At 44.2% G+C, this 25641-nt stretch overlaps 2 protein-coding genes across 2 annotated transcripts in view; both read right to left on the bottom strand.

Annotated features, from left to right (window-relative positions):
* Positions 1–10326: 10326 nt before the first annotated feature.
* mogs (mannosyl-oligosaccharide glucosidase) lies at positions 10327–18307 on the bottom strand. Its single transcript, XM_038999906.1, has 5 exons — positions 18123–18307; positions 16241–16600; positions 14261–14484; positions 13825–14018; positions 10327–12898 (listed from the first exon to the last, which is right to left on the bottom strand). The coding sequence occupies exons 2-5, from the start codon at positions 16590–16592 to the stop codon at positions 11137–11139; spliced, it is 2532 nt and encodes an 843-aa protein (XP_038855834.1). The 5' UTR covers positions 16593–16600; positions 18123–18307; the 3' UTR covers positions 10327–11136.
* Positions 18308–18699: 392 nt separating this feature from the next.
* Positions 18700–25641, bottom strand: part of LOC120052787 (programmed cell death protein 4-like) — a 36460-nt gene continuing 29518 nt past the window's right edge. The window contains exons 9-12 of the mRNA XM_038999907.1: positions 23167–23274; positions 21714–21824; positions 21173–21312; positions 18700–20537 (exon numbers count right to left, since the gene is read on the bottom strand). Coding sequence (XP_038855835.1) covers positions 20486–20537; positions 21173–21312; positions 21714–21824; positions 23167–23274 — 411 coding nt within the window. The 3' untranslated portion in view covers positions 18700–20485. The remainder of the gene's footprint in view (positions 20538–21172; positions 21313–21713; positions 21825–23166; positions 23275–25641) is intronic.

Below are 25641 nucleotides of genomic sequence, written 5' to 3' on the forward strand. Positions count from 1 at the left end.
TGCCACCAATCAACACACCAACACACTTAATAACTTAATTTCTCATAAATTAAACAAATTAAGATTGGGAAGGCTTTAGGCCATATGACGTTACGGTTAGGCTACTAAGCATCAATTTCATTTCACTGTAGGATTAATAGAAGAGATATTATACAAATCAAGTTAACTGTGATGTAGCCAAGGAAGAAGCAATACCCCCTTTCCATTGTGGCAGCTGAAGTTACTGCACCCATTAATATTTAACTGGTTCTGAAAATTTGACCATGGGCTTGTATAACATAAAAAGGTAACAGTTGTAGGCACCCTGTTTCCTTTGTAGTGCACTGCTTTTGACCAGGGCCCATGGGGAATAGGGTGCCCTTTGGGATGCAACCTGTAGGTTATCTAGGCAATGCACTTGCTCACATCAAAAGATGACACACCTTAAACTCAAAAGAGAGGCATTGGGTCACCTTATAGCAGAGGTTATAGACCTAATCCTTGAAACATTTGAGATTTTTGTTGAACACTACATGACCAAAGGTATCTGGACACCTGCTCGTCGGACATCTCATTCCAAAATCATGTGCACTAATATGGAGTTGGTCCCCCCTTTGCTGCTATAACAGCCTTACTCTTCAGGGAAGGCTTTCCACTAGATGTTGGAACATTGCTGCAAGAGCATTAGTGAGGTCGGCACTGATGTTGGGCAATTAGGCCTGGCTCGCAATCAGCGTTCCAATTCATCCCAAAGGTGCTTGATAGGGTTGAGGTCAGGGCTCTGTGCGGGGTTGAGGTCAGGGCTATGTGCAGGCCAGTCAAGTTCTTCCACACCGATCTTGACAAACAATTTCTTTATAGACCTCACTTTGTGCACGGGGGCATTGTCCTGCTGAAACAGGAAAGGGCCTTCCCCAAACTGTTGCCACAAAATCGGAAGCACAGAATCATCTAGAATGTCATTGTATGCTGTAGCGTTAGGAATTCCCTTCACTCGATCTAAGGGGCCTAGCCCGAACCATGAAAAACAGCCCCAAGACCATTATTCCTTCTCCACCAAACTTTACATTTGGCACTATGCATTGGGGCAGGTAGCGTTCTCCCGGCATCCGCCAAACCCAGATTAGTCGGTTGGACTGCCAGATGATGAAGCGTGATTCAAGCATGATTGAAGCGTGAATGTGTTTCCACTGCTCCAGAGTCCAATGGTGGCAAGCTTTATACCACTCCAGCCGACGCTTGTCAATGAGCATGGTGATCTTAGGCTTGTGTGCAGCTGCTCAGCCATGGAAACCCATTTCATGAAGCTCCCGGCTAACAGTTCTTGGGCTGACGTTGCTTCAGAGGCAGTTTGGAACTTGGTAGTGGGTGGTGCAACAGACGATTTTCACGAGCTATGCGCTTCAGCATTCGGTGGTCCCATTCTGTGAGCTTGTGTGGTCTACCACTTCACGGGCGAGCCATTGTTGGTCCTAGATGTTTCCACTTCACAATAACAGCACTTACAGTTGACCGGGCAGCTCTAGCAGGGCAGAAATTTGATGAACTGACTTGTTGGAAAGGTGGAATCCTATGACGGTGCCACGTTGAAAGTCACTGAACTCTTCAGTAAGGCCATTCTACTGCCAATGTTTGTCTATGGCGATTGCATGGCTGTGTGCTCAATTTTGTCATCAACGGGTGTGGCTGAAATAGCCGAATCCACTCATTTGAAGGGATGTCCACATACTTTTGTATCACATACTTTTGTATATATAGTGTAGCTGCTGCTACTTCAAACTCGATCAGTTATAATGTCGTGGCCCCACTGAGCACATGTGGGCGACAGAAAGGTAGGCCTGGATGCTGTTTTCTTTTATAAATGCAACTCAGGAAAAGTCCTTGCTGGTAATTGCTTCCTACACGCTGCTGCTGCTCAGCACTGAACTGTTTTCACTTATTCACTTCCATCGTTGTCTAATAGCAAACGTGACCGCTGTGGTGGTGTTGTCACCGTGCTGAGAGCCTAAACTACAAAACACTAGGCTATCTAAAGGGTTGGCCTTTCAGGTATGCGGGGGAAATCGATAATACCCCGAAGTGTTCAGTGGTTGAACCAACCTGTCCTCACAGACGTTGACATTTCAAACAATAAAAAAGGCGTTTTATTTTCACTATCTGATGCTGGGTCCATAGAGGCGATGTAGCACATGTCCCTATGGGGAAAGTTGTTTAAATCGAGTGGACAAACTGTTATGTGCATGAGTTTTCTTTCTATGATATCAAAAAGTCGATAAACACTGAGTGTACAAAACATTAAGAACACCTTCCTAATATTGAGTTTCACCTGGTCAGTCTGTCATGGAAAGAGCAGGTGTTCTTAATGTTTTGTACACTCAGTGTACACTTTCATACCGGCAGTGCAAATCAGTCGTTGCGCTGTCCACGGTCCTGAAAGCACCCTTGTATAGCCACATTCCATCGCCCTTACATGGGTGATTTCAGGAACATGCCAGTGCAGATTTGAGCACTGTCACCATTTAAATGCTATGGAAGCTCATTAGATCATATTCCCTGCTTAATTAATTTAACATGTAATCTATATTATTGCACAAGTGTATCGAAAACGATAGTCTAGGCTACACATTGCAATATGATGACAAGTGGTAATGGTATAGCCTACCTAAACTCGCTGAAGCCAAATGCATGAGGGGGTAGGCAATTTGAACTGAATTTCAAATAAAACACACATGGTTTGCTATCTCAGTTGTGTTCTCTCCTAGCTCGCAAATGACACCGATTTGAAGAGTAAGAATGGATCTTCAAAATCGTTGCCGTAACTGCATATGGAGAGAGGAGCACTCCCCGTCCACTTTCTAAGTTATGATAATAGCCTAATGCGCTACTGCTCGCGCCAGCCAGCGAGGCTTTGACATTCTCTGGAACAAATCGTTTTCACCTCAGTGACGTGCCTCTAGCTGCTCTAATTCTAGGGCCTCGAAATGTTACGTCTCTCGGAGATGTCTTCAAGTAAACCCATTGAAGTCTATTAAAACAGATCTGATCACACAGAGGTATCCGTCCCGAATAGCACCATATAGTGCACTACTTTTGACCAGGCCCTGGGTCGAAGCTAGTGCACTAGATAGGGAATAGTGTGCCATTTAGAGCCACGGGGTTTAGAACGCTGTTAAGATAACTGCAGAGTGCACGCTAACCTCTCTGCTCCCCGGCGAAATACCACAGGGCCAAGAAGCCTAATGGATTTGCGTAATGTCAGCACTTACCCGAGATTATTGCACGGAGCCCAATTTAGTGCTTGTAAAAGTTTAATGAGACACAGGTGTTATTGTATTCTGTGTAAAAGAAGTCTGATTTCTATTATGGAATTTGGTAGGCTAGTTTTAGGATTGGATGCTCGTTCTAGATCTTAGCATGGTGTTGACATCAAAGAATAATGTTCAACGTGTTGGCTAGTGCTAAAAAAAGGAAACATGGCTGGAATGAAAGGATATCTTCCCAGGTTCAGGAGGCACACTTTGAATAAAGTTGGTCCCACATGGCACCCTATTTCCCATATAGTGAACTACCTTGGACCATGGCACATGGTCAAAATTAGTGCACTACTGCATGTAGGGAAAAGGGTGCCATTTGGGACGCAGCATAGAAGTACAACATAATTATTGCTACACCACTATTAATAAAGTTACAGATGTTGAAACACACCTCCTTTACCAGGACAATAATGACCTTTAAAAACTGTCCTAGCCTGGTCAACTCCTTAGGTCATTGTGAAGTTGGTGAGACAGCACAAACAGATCTGGAACCAGGCTATCTTTTTATTGAACTGGGTGTGATTTTTATTGAAAATACTGGGCTGTTTACCAAATGGCACCTATTTCCTTTACAGTGAAACATTTTTAACCAGAGGCCCTATGTAGGGAATAGAGTGCAAGTTGAGACATATCATGGATGACCTACAGTCAACATGGTGCCTATCCCATTGGTGAAAGAGCACACAAAGCAGGATGCTTGAGGGAAACTGCAGAGCACGCTGAAAGGCCTAGAAGACCTATATAAGGATATAGGATAAGGGTTAAGCATGCGCTCTCTCTTTAGCCAATTGAAGGTGCCAATTAACCCTCATCAAAGTATAACATCTGTGGTCATTGGAAGCTCCCCATTGGATATATGCAGTTCCCGGTAGAGACTAGAGAGAATACTTTATATACAATTCCTTATAGAGGGAATACTGTATACAGAGCATAGAGAATCCTCTCCTGAAACCATCCATATGGTAATGAAATGCATACACTATCATACTGTATAATGCAGGACTGTGTCCTAAAATGGCACCCTATTCTGTATTTAGTCCCCATATGGCTCTGATCAAAAGTAGTATATAGGGAACACAACCATAATAATTATATCCAGTATCTAGGCTTGAGCTCAAGAGCTAGATAGGCTGTTTATTCACCGATACATTTGAATTTAATTACCTAGATTACAACAGGTTTTTGGTGGCAATACCACAAAAAGAGAAGGAGAAATCCTATAACCCCCCCCCCCCCCCCCAGTCCATTTCTGACAAGAAAGTCCCCCACATTAAAATATGAAATACCCCCCTTAGGCAACGGATGAGAGAACATCTCCGTCTAAACCTGGATGGATGTACAATAGAGCTTCTGAAGAGAAGCGAATAAAATGGATTGGGAGTGCTAACACCGGAGAAACCTCTGCCGGAAACACGACTCGCTATAAATACAAGATGCTCGCCTCGGCTGCCAAGTTTTTTTGTTTTTTTATCCCTTCCTTCTCTCTATCTCGTTGGGCCACGCATAGTTACATATACCATCATTCAAACACCGGGTGATGGAGAGAGCAGAGAGAAAGAGGGAGAGAGAAAGAGGGAGAGAGAGAGAGGGAGAGAGGGAGAGAGGGAGAGAGGGAGAGAGGGAGAGAGGAGCGGAAGCGTGGTTTTCCTTTTGAAGGAGCATCTCTTTCTCTCTTTCTCTGTGGGAGTGATGGGTTAGGGAAGCCCGGGTAACTAGGCCCCTGTCTGTTGGTCGGTGTGGCAGGTTTCCCTTGTGTTCTTAAAATACACCCGTCCGCTCGCCCACCTCTGTCCCCGGCCGCCCCTTCCCTCTCTTCTCTCCTCTCTTTTCCTCTCCTCTCCAGCAGCGGTGGGATTAGAGCCTGCATTTCTTTCTCCAATCGTGACTGCAGATGGTGGCAGTGGGCTCCAGCTCCAGCGGTTCACCCAGCCCTCCCCCTCCCCAAAACACCCCCACACATCTCACACTCATCCGGGCCCCTACCCAACCCTGCCCTCCTCTCACCACAGGATCCCCGCTCGAGTAGCACTCTGACAGGCCAACTTGCTGGCCCCACTGGCCCTATGCCAGCTACCTGCCGTTACCTAACTACTCAGAGGCTTGGAAGTTAAAGTGGCGTAATGGAACGCAGAGTGAAATTATAACTGTGAAATGATACCCTTTGTGGTCGATGTTGAGGGTAAGGGCAATATTTAGCTTGGTTGGAAGTTACTTAGGGTGAAATAGAACCTGAAGTGCTAGGCTGTCATTGTGTTGTGAGTGACAGATGGCCTTGAACAGTGAAAATCAGATGTACAGTAGGGTGATGATTATACAGTTAAATCAAAGCTGAGGAAAGCTGTATGATTTTCTCTGCAAGGTGCAACAACTACCCCCAAGGGCACAAAATGCTCTACCCAAATGTCCACACAAAATCTAGACCCCACTTAAAAACCATCTGTACTATTCAAAATCAATAGGGACCAACATTCTGACTGCCTTCGACTGCCATTTGTGAGATATTCTACAAGCATATATTGACTGCTGAGTTTGAAGCAGGCTTGCTTATTTGATACATCGACAATATGCAACAGGTAGAATGGGTTATGATGACAGTCCACGCTCGAAATAAAGGATATCTGATAGGCTAAACAGTGATTCAATCACCTTTTTTGATGCACAATAACAAGAGAGAGAGAGAGACAGATAGATAGATAGCGAGAGAGAACACTGAATACAAACAAATAACTTGCAGCTGTTCTGAGGCAACAAGACTGAGAGAATGCAAAGGCTCGGTCGGGCTAACAAAAGTAACTATGGTTACGGCCGCTCGGCATGCACTAGATTTCCAACTTCACTCCAGAAATAAAACTGTTGGGCTAAGAGCGAAGAGCAGGTAAAGACAAAAGATCCTGGGTGAGCACTATTTATAGCAGCCAGGCTTTACATAACCAGCACAGAGGGCAGTGAGGGTACTGTAGAGATACTGGATGGAGCGGCTGCTGCTGGGTGCTTCTGGTTGCTGGAATGCACTGCAGGCTTCTGAAGGGGGCAGAGGGGTAGAGGTGCTGGGCATGAGGGAGGGGAGAGGGCCACGGAGAGAGGCGAGAGCCAGTCCTGGGGTGAGAGAATGAAGGGAGGGAGGAAGGGAGTGAGTGTGGTGGCATATCAGGGGAGCTCTATGTTGAAAGATAAGAAAGTGTGGAGGGCATTTGTTGTCAGTGGTGGTGAGGACAATAGGCCTAACTAGTGAGGGGAGGGTATTGCGCAGGAAGAGGATATTGTTTTGTTTTGCTAACGGACGGACGAACACACTCGACGCTCCGCTCTTGCGTCTATCGACATCCCATGCTCCCCTGGGAGAGGTAGTGATGTCAGAGGCGAGGCGCCACCAGAGTGTACGCCCGCCGCTTGGCGTCAACATCAGCATTTTAATCATTGTGAGATGCGCTAACGAGTGTTTGGGAGCTGGGAGTGAGGGAAAAACATTAGCCGAGCTCAGAGGGGCCAGTTTAGCCACGGGGTGTGTTGTGGAATCCACACACACAGTCACACGCACAAACAAACCTAAACGTCATAGCGTGAGCTCATAGACAGAGCCAGAGGCTGCCCGCATTCTCACCTAATCTGAAAACCTATGTCAGCAGAGAGTCAGGTGATTTCCCCCCCCCCACATTATCATATCACCCCAGGACAAAGCCGCTGACAAGTCTCCCCTGTATCTATGAGAACACGCTCCATTGACTCTAATGTACGTGCCAGCATGAAACAATGATTTAGGATCTACGCACAGCCAGTGAATTGCCTAGAGATACTCTTCATTACCACCATCACATCTTACACAAATTGATCCATTAGCATAATTACCCATTTATAGGGCTAATGTACTGCACTTCTCAATTGTAAGTGTAAAGCGATAGTTGAACTGTATTCAAAAAGAGCTTTTCTCCAACTCCAGAAAAGCTTGATTAATTGGAAGTGTTGCTATATGCGGCCGGCAGATTTTGTATGGTGCCTGACGTCGGTCAGACTCACCACATGCCTCACCAAATCAAATCAACATTTATTTACAGTGTATTTTACAAACAAATGTGTCAAAATACTCCTTACACACAAAACAAAGAGGGAGAAGAAAAAAATGACAAAGGGCAAAAGGTGAGGGAAAACAGTCAAATCTGACCATAACTTTCACCCTAACCTCAGCCCCATTAACCTAACTCTAACCTTTAACCCCAAACATTTCCTTAACCCTTAACATCCCGACGTACAAAGCTGCCGGCTGTACAATGTTCAATTCCAAATGGACCCCTTGTCCTGGACACTCCTGTAGATCTGAAAGGATTGGATAAGCAAAACTCCACCCAACCTATCAGAGGGTAAGGTAAAGCTATTTACCATACTGCTTACATTTATCCAAGCCTTCCATGTCTACAGGAAGTCCTAAGGGGTAGGAGGCAGGGGATTACGGGTCCATTTGGAATAAAGAAACACACTTGGTTATTAATCAGCTCCCTCTAGCATAACTTTCTAGTCATTGCATTCTAGATAGCTGTGCTGAAAGAGGGGTTCTTCATTTCAATCTCCAACCAGCATTACTTGAATGATGCTCTCCATATGTCATTTGCTTTTTTAAAGGCAAACTATACAATAATTGAAATGTGAGATTTTGCCCAACACATTGCTTCCTTCTAAAAGGGTATTGGGCAGTCACAAACTCTCCAGAGGAAGCTCACATATTGTTGGCTGTAAATCCATACAGAGAAAACGCACCAATGAATAGGCCGACACCACGGGCCTGACTCATCTGTTTATTATGCAGCCACATTAGTGAGCTCTGATGCCATTTGGCTATTATCCCATTTCAGTGTGAAAAAAGGGGTCTTCGGAACAGGGGAAATGCTCGGTGAATGCTTTAGTCACACTGATGGGCCGCTCTCTTCAAAGGAATTAACACATTTTTTTCTGACTGACTGCCATTGCTTGGAGGGGATGTGGAAATGTGGAATACATTTCCTCAGTGTGTGTGTGTGTGTGAGAGAGAGAGGGGTGTGTGCTTGTGGTTCTACCGTATGTATCACTTACTCAGGCCCAAGGCCCATGATGACCAGCGTTGCATTATCAGGTCAAGGGGTCAAATTCTAAGGCAACAATATATTAACCATGCACATTAGACCCAGCAGCACTGTGCTAAACCAGTGGTATTAGACCCAGCTGCACTGTGCTAAACCAGTCGTGTGGGAACCGGTCACGTGGGAACTACAGTGGTTTCCCCAAAATGTGATAAATTAAGAGTACAGATTATTGTATGGAACAATATACATGTGTTTTTTTAGAAAGAAAATTTGAAAGATACAATGTTATTGAGTAAATGTACTTATTTGTTTCTTTTCACTTTCATAAGAGATGAAAATGCAATGAATTTAAGGTTATTTGTTGATGTAAAAATCTAAATTGACCCGATTTTAAGGTTGTGTCACTTGGGGTGGGGTTGCAACAAATTCTTGTGGGAAAAAAATGGGGTCCACTGAAATTCTGGCGGAAAAATTAGGGTCTCCGCTGAAAAAGTCTGAATACCACTGTGCTAAACCCTCTGCACTGTCGGCCTCTGATGTGGAACCTCTGACACATCTCCTCCCTACTGAACAACAGAGTGAACTATCACTTCCACACTCCACTCAATTTTCAGTTGCTAACATTCCCAAAATTCCCAGTTTTTATACATTCGAAATTCCGTTTGGAATGTTCCCGGAATCAGTAGGCTGGAAAACCTGGGAATTTGGGGAGTTACAGGACTTTTGCAACCCTATTCTACATTGGGGCTAACGACGATGAACAATGAATGTCTCTCTCTATGTATATCAATAAAAAGGATAAATCACCATTAGCAGAATGTGAAATAAGGACTATGGCAGTTGCGCTTATGTTTTTTAATAAAACATTTCCAGTAGCCTACTTCCCAAAAGTGAGGGAAATTACACTAACACATGAAAGATGTCTGCTTTATGTTGGTGATGACAGTTTTAAGATAAATACTGAATGTTGCGTTGCTCTCTTTTTCACCTTTTGCAATCATTCTCTAACTGCACTTTGGAGCCAGACTAGCTACAGCCAATGCCTCTTCCTCCTGAGCATAGGCCTATTTATAGAACTGCAAACCTGACAGCGCCAAGACCAACCTTGAACTACACATCTAATCAAACGCTGTGATAACATGAAAGCCAGAAAGGATTCTGTCCCAGGGTCACGTGGAAGCTGGAAACCAACATCAGTGCAATCAGGAGCCAGGCCCTCTGTGATGGTGTTCACACACACTGCTGTGTTAACAAAGATCTAGCAACTGTACACTATGCTCCTGTCGTGTTTGTATGTGTCTCGACTCTCTGCATGTCAACGCTTGAAAAGAAGTTGACACCGGCGATGCACTCCGAGCCTGTCCATTTTATCCAATTTGCCCATGGGCCCCTTCACAACGACGCCTCGCCATGGTAACGGGCGCCGCAGAAACAATGGCTCTCTGCGGATTGACGTCAGCGGCTGTCCTTCGTGTGTCGCAGTCTGACAAAGGACCAGGATCAGGCTCCCATAGTGGCTCTTTCTCAATTAATCTTTCCTTGATTCCTCGCCTCATCTCTCTTCACCTCTTTCTTAAAACCCATCGGAGAAAGAGCTCCCAGGAAAGGATCCATGGACCATCTCGTCCAATATGGTTGAAAAGGAGGTTAGGAGAGAGGATGCAAGGAATCAAAGCGAGACAAATTGACCCAGTCACCGGTTACTGATCTGGAGGGTTATTCCTGTCAGAAGTGTAAATTAACAGCTGTAGTTTAATAAGCACTGCTATAAACTATTAAAAGAAAATATCTACTTTCATTGAATTGCTAATATTTAATGATTGGTTACCAAAACCAGAGGCTAGAGTAACAACACCACACAATGGTAGATATTGAGCAAATAAATGTGCCTTTCCTAAAAGGCGATAATGACTTTTGAATGTAAATCATCCTTCCCACAGACACTGGGGGGGAAAAAGGAATCAGCAGTCAGACACAATACACAAGGTTTTGACATATTTATTGTTCTTTCCACTGAAGATGTAAGCAACCAACGCAATGAAGTTACTCATGTTATTCCGTGCCACTCAGGATATCTGCTACCAGTGGAGATACAATACATCTTCGTCTTGTTTTGCATTGATAAAATTAACAGGAAACCGTTTGTTCGCAGCAAAACATTTGACGAAATAAATCAAAACTTAATTCTCAATTTTATACTGGCTTAAATAAGATTGTATGACGGGACAAAGCAACCAGAAACAAAATTAACTGGCTATCAAATATTTTAAGACTGAATACACTATTTCTCAATACAGGTATTATTTTGTTCAACAGAAAACATCTGTGGAGACAAAAAACGTTTGAATGATTGACTTTGAAAAGTGCATTAGTTCCTACGGTAGTCTTGATATGATACCGTATGAATGATTTATATCAAGACTATTCTTTTACTACTACTATTGTTACTATAGTTCTTAAAAGGTTTCTGCCATCAGACAGCCTTCTCTCAGTCAGGCGGCACTTGGGGAGTTCATTGATAAGTATATGGGGTATTCAAAAATAACCTTTCATGCGTTCTTTGGGGTATGGGCTTTGTACAAACACTCAATGAGACAGCCAAAGGTGAAGAATTGGAACATTGGAGTTGTTTAGTTATCATTTGAGAAAATCATATTATTTAAGAAAATCTTAAAATCATAGACCTAACATCTGTTGGCATTAAGGAGACAGATGGAGGGAGTAAAAATGGCACATTTTAAAAGAACATCTTACAAAAAGCGAGATGAGATTTTTTTTTCTTTTCATCAGTGTCAATACTGCTCAGCCATTATCAAAACAGTTAGTGCCGACCAGCCGGTGAAGGGGTGGCTCCCTTGCCCACTGCCCGTGCTGTCATTGTACTGTTCCCATATATACCCAGTCTCTGCATACTGTCTGTAAACATTGCTCATGATATTAGTTCTGAGTTCCTGGTAGAGGGTGGCCGCCTTTTCCTGATATGGCCCCTCAGTGTTGCCATAGTGGTGCAGGGCCCTGACGGCCAGGTAGTTAATGTTGATCCATATGGGGCCCCGCCAGTAGGGGGCATCGTGCTCCGTGTTGCGTTTCATGTAGAGCGGGTCGGCCCTGGACAGAGAGCGCAGGCCGTAGGGCGTCCACAGCTTGTCCGCGTCCCTCATGTCTCTGAAGATGTGCTCTAGTTTGGGCGAGTCGGGCGTCAGGACGTGCAGCAGGAAGGGGAATAGGCTGATGTAGCCCAAAGCATTGACGAACTGCGGCTTGGGGGCCCGGCGGACCGAGCGCACCAGGCGCGCCACGGGAAACTGGTGCCTCGGCTGCCCTGGGGGCACGTACACCTTCTCTTGCTGCAGCGACACCGCCTGCGTGTGGTTTCCATAGTCGCTGAAGGAGCGAAGCTGGTTTGACCAGTGCAGCTCGTCCAGCAGTGCGTTGTCGCTGAGCGTCTGGTGGGTGCGCTCGTACTCCTGGTGGGGCTCTCCCAGCAGCCGGGCTACGCTGACCATGATGCCCGACGCCAGGGCCATCCAGCAGTGCAGGTCCACGTGGCGCTCCTCGGCTGATGGGTGCGAGGCCCGCGGATAGTCATCCAGGCCGGACGTCAGAGTCTTGGGATTGAGGAAGAGGTTGGTGTCCTTGTCACGGCCCCGCCAGCGATAGGAGTTGGGCAGCGGGCCTGTCTGGGTGGTGTTGTACCACTCGAACCACGTCTGGAGCCGGGGGTAGAGCCTGCGGAGGAAGGGCAGGGTGGGCCGTGAGGACTCTGCGTCCGGGTTGGCCTGGAGCTGCTCCACTAGCTTCTGCAGGGCCAAGAAGAGGGTGGGTGGGTTGGCGTTCTCGTTGCGCTGCACCACAAACTCGGCAGGAACCTTGCTGCGCGCCTCGTCACCAAGGATCTGCTCCCGGGGAATCCATCCCTCCATATTGACCAGGTCCAACCAGTGAGCCGTGGCCTCCCGCGTCACCTGGGGGTCCCACTTGCTGAGCAGCAGCTGGTGGAAGCCTTCGTCCCACAGGAACCCCCGGGGGAAGAAGGAGCGCGAGGGCACGGCGGTGAACAGGGCACCCTCGGGGTAGAGCAGCGGGTACTCATTGTACACCGACTGGACCACCGACTGGCCGTAGAAGTAACCAATCCCGCCCAGCATGTTGCTCAGCGCCGCCTTGCTGAACTTCACCTGGGCCTGGCCCAAGCCTTTGGCCTGGAGGCCGAACGTTTTCTCGAACTTGGCGTCGAACGCCGCCTTCCTCTTCTCCAGCTCCTCTGTCATGGCCGCCGCTGACAGCTGGTTGGGACGATCGCGGAAGCTACCAGACTCGAACAGGACCTCAATCTGGAAGGGCGTCTGGACAGTGACCTGGTGCAGGACAAAGTCGCTCTCCTTTCTGGGGTCGGCTGTTTTCGGCTGGTGCTGGGGCTTGTAGGTGTCCACTGCAATGTACTGCCTCTTCTCGCCAGAGGGGGGGCTGTAGACGAATCTGCGGTTCAAGCTATTCCTCACGATGTCCGTCAGCCTCTCCAAGCCTGGCGACATGGTCTGGAGGTAGTTGTAGCTGAGGAAAGAAGGAGAGAAGACGAAGGTGAACCACCCTGAAGGTAGCAGGAATCTCTCATGTTCTCATTTTGCCAAAGCTTCCTCTCAGAATTGGAGCAAGGCACCAATATCTTTGACATGCAGTCACCATAGGGTTTTATACCCTTCAGAGTGCATTGGCCTCCTGGAAAGTGGCAAGACCTGTGACTTCATACTACTTCAGCCAAGGGTCAGGGACAAAGAGTACCACATACTGACCGATGTGTTATGTTGAATGAAAACTGAAAAGGAGCCTTGTCCTTTCCTGTCTAAATGGCAGACACACTTGTGATCGGCTTGTTTTGGTTGCTGTGTTCCTGCTCTTCCTACCTTCTATTCAACACTCTTTTCTGGCCTGCAGTATGGCTTGATTGTGCAACCTCCTCATGAAACCTTGCTGTTCCTTCAATTTCTATGCATCCGAGTCTCTATTGACCTTGTCCTCACCACTGGAACAGATCAATGTATCTCTGTTCTGTCCCTCAAAAGGTTGAACAAAACCTTTATATCAGAGCCAGAACAGCAGTTTGGCTAGCCATCTTCATCGCAGACACTGAGGACATGTCCTAGCTCTGCTTTGTGTCTCAATGAATTGCGGTAGAAGTTGTGCCTTTATTATTTGCAATGCTTTGTTTCATACTACATGATTTCTTTCACATATCATGTTTCCCTCTTAATCAATCTTTATCAATAAAATCAGTGAGCCTGTTATGTGCTATTTCTATTTTTCACTTAGAAAATCTTCTTCTGATTTTCTTCATGTATTTCATATTGCTTGGTATTATTTACATTATATTAATAGGGACTATTGTGGCATATTTGTCCACTGTTTTCAAAAGTCTTTCTCTCTGTTGATGGTTTTTGGGTTAGAAAATGCTAACGTTAGCAGTTTGGGAGAGTACCTACCTGGCGTATTTGGCACTGGGGGACTCCCCGGCGACAGGCTTGCGGAAGGTGATCTTGAAGTTCCCCAGCTCATCTGAGAACCCAGTGATGGAACCCAGACGGTTCCTCTCTTCCACGTGGGCCTCCAGGGAACCCTGGGTGTCGGCAGCAGCGTAGAACATCAGGGAGATGACCGGCGCATGGGGAGCCGAACTCTGGGGAAGGAAGAACTGGGTCATGCTCAGTAGGAAGGAGAAAATGTTTTGAAACGTAGTGAAATGGGAGAGAAAATCTGTGTTCAGTAGCATTCTAATTATTTTTTTTCATACCATTAGACAATATGAATAGTTTCAAAACTCAAATGTCTTTCAATGTAAGACAAATAATGAGAACAAAATATGCCTGGTTAATTCCCAGGTGGGTTTAAAGGTGTGCGAATGTTTCCTGTCATACTCACATGCTGCTTGGCTGTGATCCTCCAGGTCCAGTCCCCTCCGTGCTCACCGCCCATCCGCTTGACAAACTCTGTGGTGAGCGTAAAGTCGCTGTCGTGGATCTCCTGCACACCAAAGCTGAGGCCGTCATGCATCAGCCAGCCATAGCCCTGCAGCCGGTCGCCCTGCTCGCACGTGTGCCTGAGGTTCACGTCCACCTCAGAGAACTGACGCATCCACATCATCCCTGGGGTGTAGAGAAATGGAAACACATCATTTATTTTATTTATTTCATAATTCCCCAAAATATGAAATGTTAAACATGTACATGGATTATGTATAAATATGTATAAATTAAAATGGCTGCTGGTCAAATGTCCGGCGCCACATTTTCTAACGGAAACCCATATTATCCAGGGTTTCCGTTAGAGAAATGTGGCTGGACATTGACCAGCAGCATTTTAATTTACCGGACATTTAATAAATGTAACGGATCCATACGCAGTTAGGTGCGTAACCTGATTAGAGCGTCCACCCACGGTGCTCAGAATGAAATAAATCACATTATGGTTATTCATCTTAACAAAACATGCAATTTGAGGATGCAATGGCGTGTGTCCTTCCTACCGAATTCTGATGAGCAATTTGACGAATAACTGTCCACATTTACTTTCCCGCAGCCAACGAGACGAGTAACGACAAGAAAAATCACTCGCCAATGTCAATCTACTATCCCCCATAGTAGAAAATTTGACCTATTATTTTGGTCAGCTTGTTCTGTGCGAGAAAGAAATATAACAGACAAGGACAGTTGAGACGATAGATCCCAAAATCATACAACCAGTTGGCCTAGGCTACATTAAAAAAAAACATAAAAAAGCAATGAGGCTCATATAACAGATCCGAACGTTTAGTTTAAAATGTTGATCAAATATTATTTATTCACATTATAAACGCAGCAATGCGCAAAAGGCCGTAAGTAGGCTATGCGCGAATGTTCGTTCCCTAATGCAATTAGCGGTTTCATGAGACAGATGAAAATATCCATTACAAATGTTGATGGAAAAGAATGGAGATCTAAAGACAACTAGTCTGGGTTTTCAATATGTCTGGGTTTTCTAGGATTGTGCCTTTGGCTACGGGACAATAAAATACAGTTGGTTTCAATGGCATATGGAAGTCTTTATAAAAAAAATAATTACCTGCACGTTTGTTTGGATTTTGGCTAGGCTACTTTGAAGCAAGGAAAGACATGCCTCATATGTAGTAAAACGTTAAGGTTTCAAACAATTAAGTATATGTTTTGAAAATGCAAACTGCCTCCTGCTCATTGCAAAGTGGTGTGTGACGCGCTGAAGCCTGCCTAGTTGTCTATGCACCTGAATGGCAAGCTCGCTTCAATTACCAGTTGAGAAATAAAAAGATAGGGTTAGTCTTCCCACACCGTCTTATCTCCATGTTACAGCGAGTGTTTACGGAAGACAAAGGGTTCCCCTGTGCTAACTAGCATGCTCCGAACACCTGTGCGTAACGGAAAAAGGCCGCCAGAAACGTGTTGTCACTGAAAAATACTGTTGGCTGCAACTGTGATAAAGCCGGATAAAACAGTGTACAGTATAATTAGCATTTGTAAAATGATTTTGATGTGACATGAAAGTAAAGGGCTTTATATTTCAAGAACCAACTCGCAATTAAGAATCGATCACGTTTAGATAAGGGAATTTGGCTGTTTTAGCTGCTAGAGCCAGTCTACCTCTGAAAATAACATAAGATCCTTGGACCTTAAGGGGTAACGAAGAGGTAGGCTCCTAACATAAACCCTGATATAACTTATTGTGTTAACCTCATATTATACAACTTATTTCCATTGTGATCCTCTGGCAAGTAGCTAACAGGTTAGTACCGCTTGCCACATAGCACACACAGTTATTGCCAACTGCCACTTTAGTCAATAGTATTAGCAAATATTTAAGGGTGAATGTAGAGAAACGACAGTCTTGTACCTGTGACAACAGATCTTGGGCTCCTGGTTTTCATCCCAAAGTAGACCTGGGGTCGGTAGGAGCCCCAAAACCTCTCAGGGGACACCTCCGCGCTGGTGCTGTTGGCATCGAGGACAGGAGGTGAGTGGTGCAAAGTTACCACCCGTTTGGCCAGCGAGGAACGCATGTAAAGGGCATAGAAGAACCAGATAAGGCTGAAGATGCAGAGGCCGATGGAGATGTTGATGAAGATTTTGCCAATGTCGAGCTTCTTTTTTTTCTCCTTGCGTTGTAGGGTGGCAGGCTTCTCGTCTTTCCTTGTGGGAGGGGGGTCAGCCTCGCCGGTCACCACTCTCTTCCTCTGCCTGCCCATCCTTCCAGCTGAGGAGGAAGAAAAGATACAGGCGTCCTTCCTAACTTAGTTGCATGAGAGGAACGCAACCGCTTAGCGTTTTCGCCATGAGGTCAATGGTGACTTTAAAACAGTTATAGGTGATAGGAGAAAACTGAGGATGGATCAACAACATTGAAGTTACTCTACAATACTTACCTACTTGACATAGTGAAAAGAAGGAAGCCTGTACAGAATAAAAACTATTCCAAAACCTGCATCCTGTTTGCAACAAGGTACTGAAGTAACACTGCAAAAAAAAAAGTGTCAAAAGGTTTTTTTCGGCTGTTCGTACACATTACATTTTTCTCGAGGCAAGCCGAATTTCGGTAGCCTAAGTCTAGGCCCCTTCGTCGCTCATTGGTCAACAGTAGGGATTCTTCAATTAAGTGTTCGCTGTCATTCAACAATAGACGACTTGTTTTCATGCACATTTTTTATTTGAGAAACACTGCATCAAACTTCCTAGTTAACTTAAGAATGTAATTTTATATCTATATTTGATTAATTCTGGCTATTTTGTATACTGGCTATGGCATCTCCCAGTACTATTGCCACTTGTTTTTCAAGTGAATGTCTTTAAAGGGAGTATGAGAGCACAGTTGTTCACTCGTCTAGGTGCCAGCCGAACCAAAGCATGCAGAAGCCTTTAGTTTCTTCCCAGCAATGAGTCTGGATCTGAGTACCTCCCCAACGATTTCTAGAACGCAAACACATTCTAACTGGTCACTGAAACCGATGGGTTGGGCCAGAGCCACACCTGGTTAAAGCAGGTACTTCAATATACTTCAATATACAATTGATACTTCAATTCCTGACGACTTGCCTTTTACAACACCAAAAACGACTTAAGTATGTAGCAAACATAGAGCAGCAGAATAATTCAGTTTAAGTTGTCTGGCAAATCTCGCGGAGGAATTACATGGGTCTACAACAGACCTACGTTTGGGTATTGTTTATTTATACATTCCATTAATATTTGTTACCCTTCTGGAATTCCGCCTACAGTCAATCTACAGAGTAAATTGAAATTGTATTTTATTTAACTTCTGGCTTCTGGGGGAATATTACGTTGTTTTGTAAGCCAACTGCTAAAAGCAGCTAGCTACTTAGACCTCATCTTCAGCAGTAGGCAACAACATTGCTTGCAACTACTGTACAGTACTAACTAGTAGTAGTTTGCTAGCCAATGTAATGTTGCCTCGTCGACTATGAAAATAACTACATAACGTTACCTGCAAAGTTGTATGAAGAAATACCTTTAACTATTACAACGTATTACATATTTTTTTAGGAACTGTGCTAGGCAAAGCATAGATTCAAGCGTTTCGGCTAAAGCTAACTGGCTAATGAATGGTTAGCAACCCGGTGGCTGTCACTAAGGTATCGTGCAGACCTGTTTTAGAACGAGTTTGCAGAATTTTGAAATAAGCTTTCATGCCAATAATGCAGCACATTAATAAAAAAGCATCGAGAAAATGTAATATGGACAGTAAATGGGGAAAAACTCACCTTTCAAATGGACAACATATCAGCTACACATAATTCGCGCTACTTCCTGGTCCCCTAGCTCTCGTGAAACACTGACGTGTACATAGTGTTGACAGCCCACGCCAGGGGCATATTCATTACGCCTATTGTTGCAAAACGTTTCTTAAAAGGAAGAAAACGAAACGGGTAAATACCTACCCGAATTAGTCCAAATTAAACTCGTTTGCTGCAAAACGCAACGTTGCAACTCTAATGATTACACCAGCTCGAGTTGTCTGGCCAGAGGTCACAACATTGAATCCATGCAAACAATATACTTTGGACATACTGTAGTCAACTACTGATGCAATGACATTTGGGACTATGCCATCCTAAGTGTTTTCACTAACCAGAATATGCAGATATTTTAAAATCCAAATTCATGTAGTCGAATTGGGACAGGTTGTGCAACGCATTCCAGTGTTGATCATTGTTTATCATTCAATCCTATACATTTTCTATCCAGTATGGATCGAGCATTTATTTGCCATATGACTACCACTATCATGTAGCGTGTGATAAGAACTGGTTATACAAAAATGTCCAAAGAATATTACACTGAAGAGAAATATGGAATTTTATTGAAATTGTAAAATGAACTGCATGAGGAAGGGCATTGGAAACAGTTCAACCCTTTAAAGTGGTTCACAGTAATACAAAGATGGCTCTGTGGGGCTTATGTATAAAAAGCTTCAGTTTTCTTTTTGCGATGAAAGCTGGACACAATGCATTGAACTGTGAATATGATTGAGATCCTTATCAAACTGCAGTTGTGTGATTTGTATAAGTAATAAAACTAAGGATTTTCCTATATGTATCAGCTATGAACTTTTCAAAATTTAAGCGCTGTAAAATAAGTGATTACTTATGGAGAATGGCAATCAGGAACATGTGGTTCAGAGCGGATGACTAGGAGTAAACGCTGATGTCAGGCACCTCCTTTGAGCCCTAGGGAGCGATGACCACTCACCTCTAGCTCATTCTTAAAGCCATTCCTAAACAAACAGGGGTGATGACTCACAACCTCAGTTTGGTTACAATTTTTTTTTATCAATGAAAAGCGGTATGTTTTCCCTATCCAGAACCCTCACGTTACGAGTCTGGGGCTTATTACTTTACATATTGGTCGACAAAGCAAGGAAAAATCCATTGCATTCTCATACGAGACCCTAGATCAGCGATAAGACTTGTTTTCTTTGTACTCTCCTAGGGCCAGACCTGGGTTCAAATGTATTTTCTTTCATATACTTATTAAGCTTTTGATGTAGCCTGCCTGGAGTGCCAAAGGTAGGGAGACTCATTTATTGTTTCCATTGTACCAGACAAGTCTAATCAAGAGCAATAATGTTTTTGATAAAACCCCTACTTTTTAAACCCAGGTCTGCCTAAAACAGATTCCACTGGATGACATGTAACAGTTGGAGTTTGTGAATTGAACATCACACTACCAACACAAAAGCCTGCAGGGTGTTCCAGTTTGTCTATCAACAGCTCAGCGAAAGGAAGAGGGGTTCTAGAGATCCTGAGTATTTGTACTGTATATTTCGAGATGCCGATTTCCCACTTCTGACACTCAATTACAGTGTACTAGTCGGGATAGTCCTCCACTAAGGGGAAGGAGGAAGGCCCTGATCTGGGCTCTGGTTATAAACTAGACAGGCTTTTGTGACTGCTGCTGTGCTTAAAACAGTTTAACAACCCTGCCTAGGATTGAGATACAAACGTGGAGTGGACAGATAAATAATCCAACTGACACAGAGCAAAATCACCAACAGAAAGAAAAATAAAGAATCATGTCTTTATGTAATTACAGAAAGCTTTGGCCAAAAATAAATGCAGAGGTCCATGTCATTCCAAAGAGCGATTCAGTTCATAAGAGCGTGCGATGCAGTATGCTGACAAGTTGTCTTTTTTGACAAGTGTTTTGTATTTTTTTTTATGAGCGTTATACATGCTAAGCAAAAATAAAATTTGAGAAAGACAGTCAATGGTGTAGCAAAAAAATTTGTTAAGCCAAAATAACCCGTGGCCAGCACAAGACAATACAATCTTCTTTCCACTTCTCCATTGACCCAGGGCCTCAACTCAAGACTCAAAGAACAGACTGAAAAGAATAATCAACCCCAGTTTTTTTTTTTTGCTTTCTTACAAAAATGACCAGAGAGAAAAAAACTGATCGCCCGGGCCTGCCTCCTCGGTCCTCCTTCACCTGATGTCGTGGTGATGAGTGGGCCGGAGATAAAGCAGGGGAGTCTGACCGCGAGCCTGCCCAGCCTCAGGCCTGCGGATCTAGGGGCAGAGGGGGGGACGGGACGCCGAGCAACCCCCCCCCCTCCTCCTACACACTAGTTCTTGATCAGGCCCCCATCTCCCTCACTCACAAACCGCTTCCGCCCCCTGGTGGACAGACAGAACAGGTGATTCAGTACTTCATAGGCTACCAATGAGTTGAGAGATGGGTCCTCAACCTTACAATATAAAACACTTGGGGCCTAATAAAGCTTTAGATTAAGTAATTAAAATACTCATTGAGTGGGTTTACATGTACCCTAATAACTTGATATTACTCAGACTATGGCATTATTAATGTAAACTCTTACCTTAATTGAAGTCATTAAGTATGCATAATCTGATTAGTCTCAAAAACATGACTACTATACAGCCCCTCTAGGATTTGAGATTGTGATATTTGCAGACAAATACTTGATTTTGATGCAGCAATTCTGACCCTTCGCATGACAATATGAAATGATTTGTGTCACAAATGCGCTGAAGAGGGAAAGGTTTGTTAACATGTGGCTTGATTTACTCATTATGCAGTAAATGTACAGTGATTGGTTGAAATCGCAAGCCCTCTATTTTGTAGTGAGGTGATGGGTCAATGTTTTTAGTCTTATGCAGAAATAGTGCAGTGATTCACCCTCGTATAATATGCAGGGAATTGTTGATTTTGCTCAAATACGATTGCAGAATCCTGGAGGGACTGACTATACCCAAGAGACAAAATGAAAGGGAGTTTACAACACACTGACCTGGAGGGACAGGAGTCCCTCAACTGTTTGGTGATAACAGACTCCTGGTAGCAGAGGTCTGTAAAGGACTCCATGATGGAGTGGGCATGGGGCACATCCAGGTTAATCTCTGGCAGCTCGTCGTACACACGCTGGAAGCCCTGGATGTTACAACACAATACTTGATGAGTAAGCCAATCAGGGCAATATGAGAAGATTAATCAATTCAGTCACTTCAGAGCTTGTCGGGTAACAAATTAATGCCTTGACAGTGACTACAGAGAATAACAATATATACTGTAGCTATAGTGAGAATATGGCCAAATACTGTAGCTATTTCAGCAACCAGTAAATATGCCTTGACTGAGGATGTCTACGGATGGGTTTAAATCCACAAAGTCTGACGTTGACAATTACTAATTTAACATTCGATTCATGCTATGTTAATTGTAGTGCTGGAAAAGGAAAACCTGCAGTCATTTCACTGGAAATAGTTTAGAAGTTGAAGTTCTTTTTTTGTGTGCTAGTGCTACCAGCGAATTTGGTGCGTAAGGGGACGTACCCGGTTCATCTGGTCCACTGTGATGAGGCCAATTTTCCAGAAGGCCTGGAGGAGCTTACACATCATCTTGACGGCCGTGTCCCCCTTGGACTCTAGCACCATGACAACAGCCTGGCGACGCCAGGAGAAGAGAGAAGAAAATGCATTAGACTTCATGCTAATGTCTGAACAGGATGTTCATGTACAAAATGAATGTTTAAAAAATAAAGTGCCCTAAATGGTACCCTATTCCCTATGTAGTGCACTACCTTTGCCCAGCGCACTATAAAGGGAACGGTGTGTCATTTGGAACTCCGGTTATGTCATGGACAGTGTCTTAAATTCTCTGTTATGTGGATTGTCAGCTTGACCAAGATGAGACTGAAGAGTGGAGGAAGAATGACATAAAAAGGCACTGGTCATCTTTCTATTTTCAGTGAGGTTTCAATCCCTTATTTAACCACATTGGGGCATCATTGCTTTAATTCTCACCATACTGCATGGATTTGGCAATCTTTTTTGAGTAACAGATTACATTTAATTAGTATCTAGGATACTGATGCTGGTGGAATAATGTTAAGTAATAGTTTCCAAGATAACAGAAAAAAACAAATCAAACTATTTGCAGCAGAATGGACCATAGATAGGTTTATGACTTGTAGTCTTACCAATATTAAAAAGATTACGCCACACATATTCAACATTGCACGCATAGCCAACTAGCTACATAACTATTGGAAGTACAGTAGCGCTATCAATATCCTTGTGCTGACAGCAAAGGCCATGTTCAGTATGGAGAAGGAACAAAACAAAAGTTAAACAAAAAGGGAGATAGATGACATATTTCACCGGATGTATAAAAGAGACATCTGGTTGGCGTTTCCTCTCACTACCAAATATGGTAGTGAGGAAGCACAGTGGCCGGCAGTGGGAGAAGATTGAGCTAGAGGGATTTAGCTAATTTAATGAAACATTTGATCTCGTTACAGTTGTTGTTTTTAAACAGAAAATACCTAGCTACAGTTCTCTTGCATTTTACAATAGCTAACGCTACTGTAGCTAACTCTTAGCGACCTACAAACAGTAAAGTTACTTTAGCTAATGCCCTCTACAAAACATTTTATCTAATTTAAATAACGTATAAAATTACTCTTGATGGCGTTAAGTCTCAACAACGACTAGTTACTTAACGTGTTGAAGTCCCTCTTCAAATCTACAGTAAGTCTGCAACTCATTTTTAACTTTTAATTTGAATATGACAATTATTGACCTCACTAAGCCATCTGATAGACCAATAAACGCGACTTTGAAAAACCCATCGACACTTGCCTCCCATTGGAAACGACAGGATGTGGCCTATCTTATTAGAACATCTTTAATGTGGTTGTCAAATAACATTTTCGCTTTCTGTTGCAAAACATTTTTGATACAGTGTGCCCTTCTAAACTGGACCCAAAGCGCTTTTAGTGTTTACCTCGTAGACAAGCTCGTGGTGGAAGTGAGGTACTTCTAGGTCCCGCAGACAGCGTTCCGCCTCCTTCACCTCTCCCGATACCAAGTACTCCTTCAGCAGAAAGTTCATCTGAAACACATATCGATAAAGTATGAATCAATCACTCTCCATCATACCAACCATCATTCACCACCCATGGCTAAAACACTGCTAAATACGGATTTGACCGACAAAGGTTCGAAGACTTATCCCACTGAACTAAAGCCTAGATCCAATAGATAAAATATGCATCTTCTCTATAGTTTGACATTTCTCAGCAGTGACTACCGGGCCTGGTTGATTTGGTAGTGCAAGATTTTTCCTGTCAAAAGGTAATCATGAATCGGGGAGACTCCCCCCAAGTGATTACTGGCTGGACAAATGGAGCAAATAGTCAATCACGATGCTCAATGACAAACAAACGTCTGGTTTTGTGTGTAGTACTCAACCCTCGTTTCTGTTCAGTTATGAACCGTGAGTGCAACTGCAATTCCGCAAACGCTTGGTGCTTCGCTGACTGTTGGTCGACAATTGTCTTTAGTTGAGCATATATATTTTTTAAATGGCATGGTGTACAAGACACCTGTCTGAGTAGACTAATCTATTGTGAAGGCAGTGGGGATGGCACAGTCCATCAGACTAAGACATGCTATTGAAATTGTATAGGGTTATATTACGTAAGGACAATGATGTAGCACTAATATTTTATATATTTTCTCCTGCTTTGGATAGAGGTCGCTGCTGTACATACCAACACGTAGACTAGTCACAGGACGCATTCCTCCTTATTGTCCTTAGAATTTCTAAGCAAACAGCTGGAGGCAGGGCTTTCTCCTATAGAGCTCCATTTTTATGTAATAGTCTGCCTATTCATGTGAGACGCAAACACGGTCTCGACCTTTAAGTCTTTATTGAAGACTCATCTCTTCAGTAGGTCCTATGATTGAGTGTAGTCTGGCCCAGGGGCGCAAAGGTGAACGGCAAGGCACTGGAGCGACGAACCATCTTTGCTGTCTCTGCCTGGCCGGCTCCCTTCTTCACTGGGATTCTCTGCCTCTGACCCTATTACGGGGGCTGGGTCACTGGATTACTAGTGCTCTTTCATGCCTCCCCTTGGAGGAGTGCGTCACTTGAGTCACTGACGTGATCATGTCCGGTTTTGCACCCCCTCGGGGTCGTGCCGGGGGAGGAGCTCTTCGTAGGCTATAATTAGCCTCGTCTCAGGGTAGTACGTTGGTCTGTTTATCCCTCTAGTGGTGTGGGGGCTGTATATAGTGGGTGGGGTGATATCCTGCCGGGTTGGCCCTGTCCGGGGGTATCTATGCTGCAATAGTCTGTGGCGGGAGGCTAGGGTCAGTCTGTTATATCTGGTGTCCTGTGTAAATTTAAGTATGCACCCTCCAATTCGTGCTCTCCCTCTCCTCCCGGAGGACCTGAGCTCTAGGACCATGCCTCAGGACTGCCTGGCCTGATGTCTCCTGGCTGTCCCCAGTCCACCTGGTTGTGCTGCTGCTACAGTTACAACTGTTCTGCCTGCGCCTGTGGAACCCTGACCTGTTCACTGGACGTGCTGCTGTTTAACTCTCCCTCTCCTGCTGTTTAGAACTGATTGCTCAGCTATAAAAAGCAAACTGACATTTACTCCTGAGGTACTGACCTGTTGCGCCCTCTACAACCACTGATTACTAGTTGACCCTGCTGGTCATCTATGAACATCTTGAAAAACAATCTGGCCTTAATGGCAGTCTCCCACCAGGGTACCTCAGAGCCAGGTACCTCTAGGTTCCTGCCTTTCTGGGGAGTTTTTCCTAGCCCCCAATAAACCGTTCCATGTTGGCAATTGCATTCACAAATGCATGAAACTTTAGTCTTTGCTGTAATTAAGGGCCCCTCCAAACAACCAAGAATTCCCCCATTTAGAGTTTCACGTCATCTGCATCCATTTTGCTGTCACATACGTATTCCGGTGTTCAGAGTTTATAACCAATTTATTAATGTAATATGCTATAGGTCAGGCCCTATGCGATTTATACACGTCATGTAAAGAGTAAGGGTTGAGGGAATAAGGAATGTTTTTCCTGAACAAATAACAGAACCTTTAAGTCAAATGGCTGTAATTATTTTGCCGGTTCAGCATCACAAAGTGTGGTCGCTGCAGCGGAGAAAGAGGGAGACAATGGGTCAGTCAGTCTTTTTATTGCACAGCACGTCTGAGCCCGGCACAATCAAATCAATTGCGGTCGGACTCCCTCTAGTCATCTGATCAAACGGTGCACTTAACTTCTTATGGCTGCAAGGCAAAGTGTTGAGTAGCCAGTGAAATCGTGCCCATTTCAAACGGCCTCCTACTCAAATCTTGCTTCTACAATATGAATATTATTATTCTTTTTGGATAGAAAACACTTTCTAGTTTCTAAAACAGTTGGAATTATTTCTCTGAGTGAAACACAAGTCCTT

Source organism: Salvelinus namaycush, chromosome 8 (genome assembly GCF_016432855.1).
Source record: "Salvelinus namaycush isolate Seneca chromosome 8, SaNama_1.0, whole genome shotgun sequence".
Classification (NCBI taxonomy): domain Eukaryota; kingdom Metazoa; phylum Chordata; class Actinopteri; order Salmoniformes; family Salmonidae; genus Salvelinus; species Salvelinus namaycush.